Source organism: Neurospora crassa, linkage group V, assembly GCF_000182925.2.
Source record: "Neurospora crassa OR74A linkage group V, whole genome shotgun sequence".
Classification (NCBI taxonomy): Eukaryota; Fungi; Ascomycota; class Sordariomycetes; order Sordariales; family Sordariaceae; genus Neurospora; species Neurospora crassa.
In genome coordinates, this window is record NC_026505.1 from 1,847,686 (window position 1) to 1,858,372 (window position 10,687).

The window sequence follows — 10,687 nt, forward strand, 5'->3', positions numbered from 1 at the left end:
GCCAGTCTCACATATTTGGAGGTATCTCTTTACTTATTACCACTCTACGCTATGGGGTGGCTTCAACAGCATTCACCTTATACTCTTCACTTACGATTCTATTGTCTGTTCCCCCAGAGACTCGCGGTCTTTGCACCTTCACGCCAGTTCGTTGACAGGCGATGCCGAGACGTGCAAGTGCAACATACTGAACTGAGCGAGATGGTGGACATCTTTGCAAATATCTCGACTGATCGTTTCCTTCCTCATGCACTGTTGCTATATTCTCGCATCATTTCACTATTTTAACGAGTGGCGATCAAAGCTGCAACTGCGCGTCCTCGAAGTCAGTGTAACCCAACATAAAGCCCATGACAATAACTTCAACTGAACGTAGTAATCCATCAGAGACCGTATACTATCCACTCGAGCGTGTGATGTTTTCAGTCTTCAAATCTTGGACATCTGTTTCCATCTTCTTTGGTAGTGTTGGCCTCTGAAGGCACCGTAGTTCGACAAAACAGGGATATGTCTTATTGAACGCCTAGGTTGTGATACCCCTGATTTCATTTGAACCAAAACCTTCACAAAGTCACAAATGGAGCAAGCTCCAAGTTAAATTGTCATTGAACTCGTTTTTATGTGGCGTTTGGCACCTGGATGCATAAATCGAGTTACCTCTATAGGTCTTGGGCTGTACCGTCATTTATAATCACTGGTCCGATGGTGTAGTTGGTTATCACGTCAGTCTAACACACTGAAGGTCCCCAGATCGAGCCTGGGTCGGATCATCTATCAAATTTTCTTTTTCTCTTTTTTTTTAACCTTTCTCTTATCATTGGAGGCGCGATGTTTCATACTCGGAGTTATTTCTATTTTTGATGCTTTGGCATTTGGGGAACGTGATCTGGCCTCTATGCAGTTTTCAAGCTATGGGTTCTAGAGATATGGCAGCAGGGCGACAACTGAAGTAGTGTAGTCGGTTGAACTTGGGAAACTAGCCGGTTGTGTACGTCCAATTTCCAAACTGCCCTAAAGCCCATCGAAAAGAACTTTCGACCGAACTACTACCGAATACTTGAGGAAACCTCCGGCACCAAGGCAGCAAAATGGAGGAAAAAAAAGCAACGAAACAGACAGGCATGTGGGCTAGTATGATACCGTACCAGGGCCGTGGGCGTGGGTAGTTATCATTCTTTCTCGGGGAATGGGAAACGAGGGGTGATGAACTTACCCTTGTCCTGATATTAGTCCTTGACCCGGTCTTCAGGTGATGATGAATGGGGAATGGAATGAGAATGATGGTTGATAGAGAGATAGGTGAGGATCACGGGGGAATGGGTATGAGACAAACATGGTCTTTCTTGGTGGTGGATGGTTGTCCTTAACCCACGCCCACATATGGGGGTCAGGATTAAGAGGACTCCGCGGAGTGGTTCGAGTGGGTAGGTACATAGTAAACTACCTAATACGCCAAGGTAGGTAGGTACCACCCTCGAGCCTTCAGCGGATGATTCTCGGATTTTCTTCGCGCACCATCATCTCCCCATCAGACCCTTTGGCTGCTGGTGGTTGAATTGATGTGGACTGGCGGCTAAAATAAAACCGAAAGATCAGATACATATCTTTTAATTTTTTTTTTCCTTTGACCAGTCACTGACTCGACAAGAAGACAATCTCGGAGTAGTTATCCACAACGCAACCCCAGACACCGTGGCACGCGGAGTATCTCGGAACCCTCGATGAAACCTAATAGCCCACAGCCAGACGGCGACCGACGAGCCCAGACCAGTCTGGCGCCGTTGGGCTCGGTGATCAAGAGGATCCCTACTTCCAGTGCCACTTTGCTGGAGAATACTGGGGATGGTTCGACGGCGACTCTGAGAGAGAAAAGACGAGGAGAGCGACAAGAGGAGGACAATTCCGGAAAGCCGAACACAACCACTGACATCCTTTTGAACCCAACCCATAAAGGTCGGTTGCCGTGGGGCCTGGAAGCGTTTTCCATCCCGAGGGATCGATTGGCTAAACTGAGGAGAAGAACATTGAACGTGAAAATGTCGAAGACTTTTGTTCGGTCTTTAAAATAGACCCTGACGTGATAAGCTAATCTGTTTGTGCCTCCCCTCTGTCTGGTAAGTGTTGCAATGCATTTGTTGTGTTGGCTGACAAACTCTGCCTCTGTTGTTTACAGCCCGACCCCTTCAAAGTCAACGCCAGGTGTGGCATGCTCAGTTGAGGCACATTGAGCGAGCACGTGGGAATGCCACGTGGAGATTGCAAAAGAGAAGAGAAGATCTTTCCCTCTTCGTCGGAGGCCCTTTACAAGACTACAGTATGACCCCGTCTAGGTACCTGAGGGTTCCTAGGGTTTCGGATTATCTAGGTATGTACCTACGTATTCATTTCCATCTGTCTATAGGATAGGGGTTTGTCTTTTCCCGGGCCGATGGTCTGATACATAGGATTAGAAATGTCAGACATTCCGAGATACTAGGTAGAAGAATAAAAAGACTAAAAAAAATCCGCGGATAAAACTACATACTCTAGCCGCAATACCAAGAGCCATGCAACGCCGCGAACTAAAATGCCGCGTGCTCCAAACTAATGCGAGACGTGCGAGAAGGTCTTGGAAACGGAGATTCGGGCCAGCTATGCGAGCCATTATGCCGAAACGGAGCTCGACATACCTATCTCGGTAATATGTTGGACGGTAGGTATTGAGCGCATCAGCATGTCAGTGGGTAGGCAAGCGAGTGTCATGTATGCATGTTATCTGGACAAGGCGGTCAGTACAGCCTGGCAGAGTTGCTGTTACTCTGACAAAGATCAGCCGCATATCTTGTAAAACTACGAGCGTTGAAGCAACTGGAGAAAACTGGTGAAGAGAGAAGCCCAGAAGAGTCTGGTTCGAAGAGGTTGTTACTGTACTAGTCCATATGTAGAGATCGGCTGGTGCGTACAAAGGAGGAGGACCCAGCCAATCAGCTCAACTCCCAATAGTAGCACGATTGGACTGTTGAAGTCTCATTGGGTGTCCCGGGCGGCTGGAGCGAAAACCGTGGGGAAAGTTTGAAGACTAAGAAAATGTCGACTACATAATAGCTCTAACCAAGGGCTCTCACAGTCTATAGAATCCCTACGCTGTCGCGTATCTGGAAAGTCTTACGAGCGCATGGAGAGCCCAGCCCTATCGCCTTCCACAATAGAGTCTGTTCGTATTTACATGGTGATTGCCGTCGAGAATGCCAGCGTTGTCTCGAGACACGGTGAGTGGTGTAAGGGGTCTGGGAACCATTATGTTGAGACAAGATGTTATTGTGTTTCGCTCGCTCGCTTCAACACCTTTCACATTGCGATAGTATGGCAAGTAACTCGCGCTCTCTCTTCTAGTCAGGGGCGAGTTTGAGATAAGTGCCCCTTGTCGATAAAAACCGTTTTTGTCTGACGGGTGGTGACGAGACTTTGAGGTTATGCATCGCGATTTCGTGCTCGTTATGGGTCTCTTTGTCACGACATTTCGCACGTTCTGGGTTTAGTCTTATCAGATCCTGCGACTCTGCACACCCCCATGTGTCGTCCGCCCCTTTGGCGGGTCAACCCGCGCAAGCAAATCGCCTTGGCTTTGACTTGGCTTTTCGGCAGTGTTGGGTATGTCGCAAGCTGTCTTTCATCACTGCTGGGTCGGCCGTCGAGATGGTGTGGCCGAGAGTCATTATCCTAGCGTGATTTTCCCATTTCTTCTCTTCAAACGGAACCCTCGTCTATTTTTCCTCTTCGAAGCCCATCCCATCTCCACCGGGGCTTCCTCCGGGCACTAATGAAAAGCAGAGAAAGAGGCAGAGCGGGCCTCATTCCGCATTCATGTTTCTCGCGAGGCTAGCGGAAAGGAGGTGGGTGGGTTGTGGATGTGCCTCCATGTTCCATCATTTCACAGGGGCCGGCCCCAACCCAGCTACTAGCTACTCGGCCAGCCCAACTTGATCCAAGTATAACGGGGCATGTGAGCAGTGCTTCGGCGTACTTTCGGTGATGCAGAACCGAGTTTTAGTGAGAGACAGGAAGGAAACAAACTGAATGAAATTGACTGCCGATGATATACAGACCGGCGAGCGAGGGCCTGCAGGAAAACCGCAAACACCGAGATTCGGGCACAAGTTAGACGCTGGCCTAGCCCCCCTCAGAGCTAAGGAAAAGATCAAAATGGAAGGTAGGCCCTCTAACCCGTCTCTTGCACAAACTGGAAATCCTGCTGTTGATCGAACGGCAGCACACTTGTAGAACGTTCAAATTGCCAACCATATAAAAGTCCATCCGATCGGGAACCAAACTGCGCCCTTTTGCCAGAGTTGTCTCTCTTGCATTTTAGCCGGCGGGAGAGACACAGGAAACCGAAACCGTTGAGATTTGAGATAGAGGAAATAGGGGTCCTTCACGACCCGCAAAATCCGCAGCTCTTCCCTTCTTGAGTAATTGAGACCCCTGGCTTCACCAGCAAACGCAGGCGCACAGACATGTGAAGGCGGTGGTGGTGGCAGCGGCCGGGGCTCCTTGAACACGACGAAGAATGGGGGATATGGACAGGGCGTGCGAAATAGTCTCTTCCAGGGAGTTGCCTAGGGGGGAATTTTTTTTCTTCAAACCACCAAAGCGGACCGCATCGGACCGCTTGTCTAATGCGAAAAAAGTAAGCAAACGTGGGATACAAGCGTGGATGTATGTAGTATGTAGCGCCCAACGTAGAACGTGGTGATGGTGAGATGATGGCATCATGGGACGGGAAGGGTTTGAGAGATGGGTCCTCCTCCGGGCCCCCGAACGGGGGGCTAGGCTTGTTACATACATACATATGTACATACCTATGTACACTAGGTAGGAGCGTTTGTGACGAGGTGCCTCATCACGTCCAGCATCCTAGCCCATATCATCCCACATCCCATGTACGTCCTACGTCGTGTGTGATGAGAAAGGTCAGCAAATTCCGGGGAGCGTTGCGCTTCGGTCATGTTTTCCTTGTCGAGAACGAAGGAATGCAATCCCCGCCGGACGTGTTAGCTGTTCAACACGTCGGTTCGTAATCCGCCCCAAAAGGTTTTCTTTTTCTTCTTGTTCTTCTTTCCACTTTCCTTGTTGATGCCCTGTCGCCATGCTGCACCGATCCTTTCATGCGGAACCTTTTGGTCCCACTTTGAAAGCCGCTCGGAACGATGGCGCGGCGGGAAATAGGAAGAAGTGTTACCGGATGCTATGGATGGGTGCCCTATACGTACCCGAAAAGAAAGGCTGGTTGTTAGCAATGCTTGTGATCTGTTGTTGCCCCAAGGAAAAGAAAAAAGAAAAGAAGAAGAAATAAAAAGAAAGAAAGAAGGCTCTAACGGCTCGGTTGTATCGCATCTTCGGCTTTTGAGATTCAGTCCTCGGTATTATCTACCAGCCACCCCTAACAAACTTCCCAGACAGACGAGAACAACTACGAAAGCCGGATGCATACTCATTGGTCGGTCGTCGCTCATCTCTGTTGGACTGACGAACGTCGTTTCGCGGGCGGGAAGCCAATCGCATTCAAGCCGTCAAAAGAGCCGGGTTGGGGGTTTTATGTCTGTGATGTGTACAGTAGCGCATGTGCATAGCATAGCGTACTAGCGTGCTGACGACAACAATCCTTTTTGAACCCAACAAGCATTCAATGGGAGTTGCCCATTCAACCGATTTATCCACACATACATGATCCAAACGGACGGCATCCGAGGGCATGCGCGGGGGTGTATTATGTCCGTGGTATTTCGCCCCTTGAGCCTGCTCAGAGTCTTTGCTTATTGGACTCATCACCAAGCCTGCCTTACTATGGTCGACCATGCTGACTACTATGGTCCATGGGGCTCCATAATAGCGGCGGCGGCAGCGGCGGCGGCGCGGAGCGCTCGGTCACTCCCGCTCTTCGCTCCGGTCTCACCCACCCTGCCCATCTATCCAATTCGTCTAATCCGTCTCACCATTCTCACCACCCTGCCCATGTTCGTTCCTTGATCTTGATCATGTCTTGGTTTGTCTTGTCTACCACATTCATCACTGTATACTCGTAGGTAGACATCCATTTGTAGGTAGAGGGTTCGCTTTCGCTTTCATTCGGGGCGCTTGCGCCGCGCCGTGAAAGCGCATTTCGTATTTGTAGCTGATTGTCGATGGATGCGGCCGTGTGGTGGACGTAGGAAGAGCGGCAAATAAGACCACAATTGCTTATTTCAAAGAACAAAAGGTGACATTGCTTGTCTTAGCTGTCCCCCGTCATCCCGATACCGCCGTCGCCGTCATGCCGGTGATCTGTCTTTCTGCCCGCCCACCTACCTGCCTGACATGTGTCTGTATATTGTCCTGCAGCAGCAACATCTATTTCAGGAAGCGGCAGTCATGCAAGCACTTGGCATTGCGGCCGGCATTTTGTGTATCAGGTCGCCTTGGCTACCTATATGTGCATGTATGAACGTACGTATCTTCGTCAGAAATACGGTTTTTTTTTTTTTTTTTTTTTTTTTTTTTTTTTTGGAAATAGTAGTCATAATGACGGACTTGGTTGCTTATTTGGCTACTATGCCGCTGTGACAGATGCCAACCATTTAGCTACCAAATGTGAAGCCCGTGAAGATCAGTGACCAGATGGACAAGTACATACCCGCCCGTAACCTGCCACCCTGCGTATCTAAACCGCACCGCGCGGGCCTTACAGATATCGATCGATGTGTGTATGTGCGTATAGACATGTGGAGTTCGTTGTTACCAAGATACTTTACGAGATGAACACGAGTTGTCAAAGTTAGGACGATACCTCCACCCACCTAGAGATCTCGTTTTGGGAAGGTCGTACAGCGTGCCTGTGGATGGTTTGTGTGTCCAAGATACTCATCTTGTGGCTTGTTGGTTGTCTCACCACCACCCCGCAACTTTCAGCTGTAGTGGTCTTTTGGTGTAGCTCTGCTATCCCCCCCCGGTACACGACCAAGTAAGGTGAGATCACCGTTGTTCTGCCCGCCACCCAATCACCAACTCTCATACACTAAAATAAGACGGTGTGCATGCAACAACAGAGAGTAAACACACACATTTCATTCAAAGGACAGTTCGGGTTTCGACTATTGAACTCAACCGGCTTCTCTTTGGACACTTGGGACAAAGCTGATGTTCACAGCATCTGCAATACTGGGCTAGAAAAGGTATCAAGCTAGGTAATGGAATCATTCCATGATTTCCAAAATACACGCCCTTGCTCTGTCTCCACCATGGCCACTCTTTGGTAGAGCATCTTTGCCATTTACACCCGTTGGCGCATCCAGATGGGCATATCAGAATTCCCGCTGCGTCCTTGCGCATAACACTTTCCAGCCTGTCCCTCTCCTTTGATGCCCTTGCCGCCGTCTTCTCGCTGAGAACAGCCCAGACCAGGGCCAACTAGACTCTGATGATATCGCTTCTCCTTCCCAAATGCCCAAGACCGGTATATCTAGTCGCCAACTTTCCGCTTAGGATGGGGATATGCATATCCTTCTGTGTTGTTACCCCTCCCCAAACTCCAAAGAAACCACCCCTCCACGAAAATCGGTGGCCTTGTGAAAACCCGAACAAAAGAAAATAAAGAAGATAAAACATGTGAGAAAACAAAGGAAGGAAAGAGTAAAACGAGGAAGAAGAAAAAAGAAAAAAGAAAGAAAAAAAAGCACACTTTCTCCAACTACCTGGTCGAGAAATTAAACGGAGAAAAATAAACCAGAAGTGAAGATGATATTTGCGCCCTTTCCCCCCTTTCCCACCTCCCGCCAAATCGGATGCCCTCTTTTAAATCGTGCGCCATTCGCCATCTGGAGAATTCGGTTACGTCGTTTGTGTCATGTGTGATGAGAAAGTGTGAAATGTATGGAGCGTATGCGAGTTTGTGGGTGGTTGTGGTATATGCGCAAATTGCCATGGTTTTGTTTTTTTCTTCATATTTTTCTTCAAAAATGAGTGGTCGCTTCGGATGCAAGCCCGAATGAGTGCAAGTATGTGACGAGAACGCCCGAGTTGATGTGCCGGCCGTACGTGTTGGGGCATATCAGGGGTCCCGGGTCGGGGATATTCGCGCATCGCCCGACGCATTTTGCGCCAAGAACTGGGGGGGTGAAAAACGGGGTTTGGCTCTGTGGGCCGCGGCCGGCCCCCCGGGGCCCCGGAAGGGGAAGCAAGGCAGGAAGTGCGACATTGTTTCATCACTACCTGCCAAAAGACCCAACACCCATTGCGAAACCGCTCATATAATCAAACACTTTCCACGAGGACGCTTGGGCTTTTCTGTCCCACTGTACTTTTCGCTCTTGCTATTCCCTGATGGCGGTAGCGCGCGCGGTGTTGATTGTCCTTGCTGTCGCTGTTTTCGCAGCTGCTTGACGACGTCGTAGAAGGCCTTTTCAACATTTGTGCGTGTCTTTGCCGACGCTTCGGTGAATTCGCAGCCAAGCTCTCGCGCCAAAGCGTGTCCTTCTTGTGTGGAAACCTCGCGCTCCGTTACGCGGTCGCTCTTGTTGCCCACTAGCATAATCGGCACAGGCGCGGACGGGTTGGTGGCGGCGAGAGGTGAAGATCCTGGGTATGCTGACGGCGACGAGGTCGACTCCTTGACTCTTTGAATCTGGTGGTGGAACTTCTTGATGCGCGCGAAGGAGGAGCGTGATGAAATGCTGTATACTAGCACGAAGCCCTCACCATCCCGGATCCACTGGTCTCGTAGTGCCGTGTACTCTTCCTGTCCTGCTGTGTCCAGAACCTCTAGCATGCATGCTTGACCGTCAATGACGACCTGTTTCCTGTAGGAGTCCTCGATAGTGGGATCATACTAGATCGTCGAGATTAGCGACAGGCTGAGAATGCAGGTAGGCGGCTAGTTGGCCAAGCCAGGGAGGGACGTGGGCAATGCAGGGATATGCAATTGAGGAGGCAGACGATCAGCCTGAAGGGAGAAGGGTTGTGAGAAGAGCACACTTACGGTTTCGACGAAGTGCTCCAAGCAGAGCTGGATGGTCAAGGCAGTCTTCCCCACGCCTCCGTCACCGAGCACCACCAACTTGTATAGCACCTGTTTGTTCCCCACCATGATGGAGTCTTGCTGTCGTGCTTTCGCGGATGTCCAAGTGTCGAGGAAGCTGAAGCAGCGCCAAGGAAAGCTTGGATGAGGGGCGGACGACAAATATGATTCAGGGGAGAAGAGGAATGAAAGCCGAGGCTTCGCCGCGAGTCGGAATGCGGTGGACTATGGGAAGTCGTAGTGATAGTAGTGAGGAGTATAATGGGTAGGTAGGTAGTAGTGTTGCGTGTTTGCAGAGAGAAGCTCTAACAAGCGCAGCCACGAACGAGTGGCAATTGGAACAGGCGTTCAGCGACTGAGAAGTGCGGCGCGGATTTGAAGAGTGGTCGTCACGTCGTCGTCGTGAGGGTCGTCCTGGATGTGGTTGCCTCTGAGGTTGAGGTTATGGATTGGGGGGAAAGAAAGATGTGAGGGAGAAGAATGATAAGAAGACGAAGCAGCCGGGGGGGGGGGGGGGGGGTTGAATGGCTGGCAGTGGTTGGCAGTGCTACATGCATGGAGTGTGGTTGGGGGGTACGGGTGTCCACCGGCGGACTCGCGGGCGTTAGGTAGGTAGGCCGTGGAGGAGGAGGAGGAGGTGGTAGGTCTGTGCAGTACCTGCCCGCTAGCGACGATACTTTCCCAGCGCCCAGGTCGGTAGTGTACAACTTGCACCTGGGCTCTTGGCGGAACAGGTCTGGCTGGCCAGAATGGAGTGGATGGGTAGCAGGACCCAGAGTGGATTGAAGGGGAGAGGGGATTGGACCAATGGGGAGGCTCGACTAGCTGGACCAATGGGGAGGCTCGACTAGCGGGTAAGCGTTGGATGCGCCCGTGGAGACTGGGTGTTCCTTGTGGGGACTGCTGAAGGTGGGCGGCTCTGGCCTTCCAGGTTCCTACACTACACTGCCAGCATGGGCTCCAGTCTCTGAGTGCCTGTGCATGTCCAGTACCTGGCCCGGCAGGTACCACCCCTCTGCAATGTGGTCCCAGCGGCCCCTACGGATCCCCCTCTAATAAGCTTTGGGATTTTCCAGCAAATGGATCCTCGACCGACGGGGGTAAGGTAATAATAAAAGAGGTAATGTTAAGATTCTCGCTTATTCAGTGGTTTGTCAAAGACATATCGGAGGCAGAGCCGGCGGAAGGAAGATGAGATCGGAATGGGACATGTCAAGTTGTCCAGTGTCACAGAGTTCGGGTTTTGGGGCTGTCACGATGGCACCTCACCCAGTGCATCTCAAACGCCTGCCCGAATAATGAGCGAGAGACAGGAGACACTGCGAAGGCGATGCGCCCTTGGCCAAAACCTCAGACGTTAGCATGCCTACAAGCATAACTCCATTTGATAGATAGATACATGCCGTTTTGCTTGTACTTGTGGTTCCATCCAAACAGTCATCTTGTGTTTGATCTTGACCCAGACCTCGTCCCCGACGTCAACTTTGACCACCTTACCGGGTACCGTCATGACGCCGGTGGGATGGTCCTGAGCTTTTGTCCCAGGCAAACATTTCCGACCCATCTTTATCTCTCCAAAGTCCAGACCGGCATCTAACCAGGTGATTGGTCTGGACAAAAAGAAAGTTGCAGTCCTCTTCCCAAAAAACTTTAAACGTG

At 50.7% G+C, this 10,687-nt stretch overlaps 2 protein-coding genes and 1 non-coding gene across 3 annotated transcripts; 1 reads left to right on the forward strand and 2 right to left on the reverse strand.

Moving 5' to 3' along the window:
* Nucleotides 1–696: 696 nt before the first annotated feature.
* Nucleotides 697–770, forward strand: NCU15090. The gene has a single exon. It is a non-coding gene; the product is annotated as a tRNA-Val (tRNA).
* An 896-nt stretch (nt 771–1,666) lies between these two features.
* NCU03614 (hypothetical protein) lies at nt 1,667–1,987 on the reverse strand (the record flags this gene model as incomplete). The annotated part of the gene is made up of 1 exon (XM_956248.1): nt 1,667–1,987. One exon carries the CDS (start codon nt 1,985–1,987, stop codon nt 1,667–1,669), a length of 321 nt encoding a protein of 106 aa, XP_961341.1.
* Nucleotides 1,988–7,083: 5,096 nt separating this feature from the next.
* smco-7 (semicolonial-7) lies at nt 7,084–9,493 on the reverse strand. The gene is made up of 2 exons (XM_956250.3): nt 8,990–9,493; nt 7,084–8,839 (listed from the first exon to the last, which is right to left on the reverse strand). Exons 1-2 carry the CDS (start codon nt 9,095–9,097, stop codon nt 8,258–8,260), a joined length of 690 nt encoding a protein of 229 aa, XP_961343.1. The 5' UTR covers nt 9,098–9,493; the 3' UTR covers nt 7,084–8,257.
* Nucleotides 9,494–10,687: the final 1,194 nt, after the last annotated feature.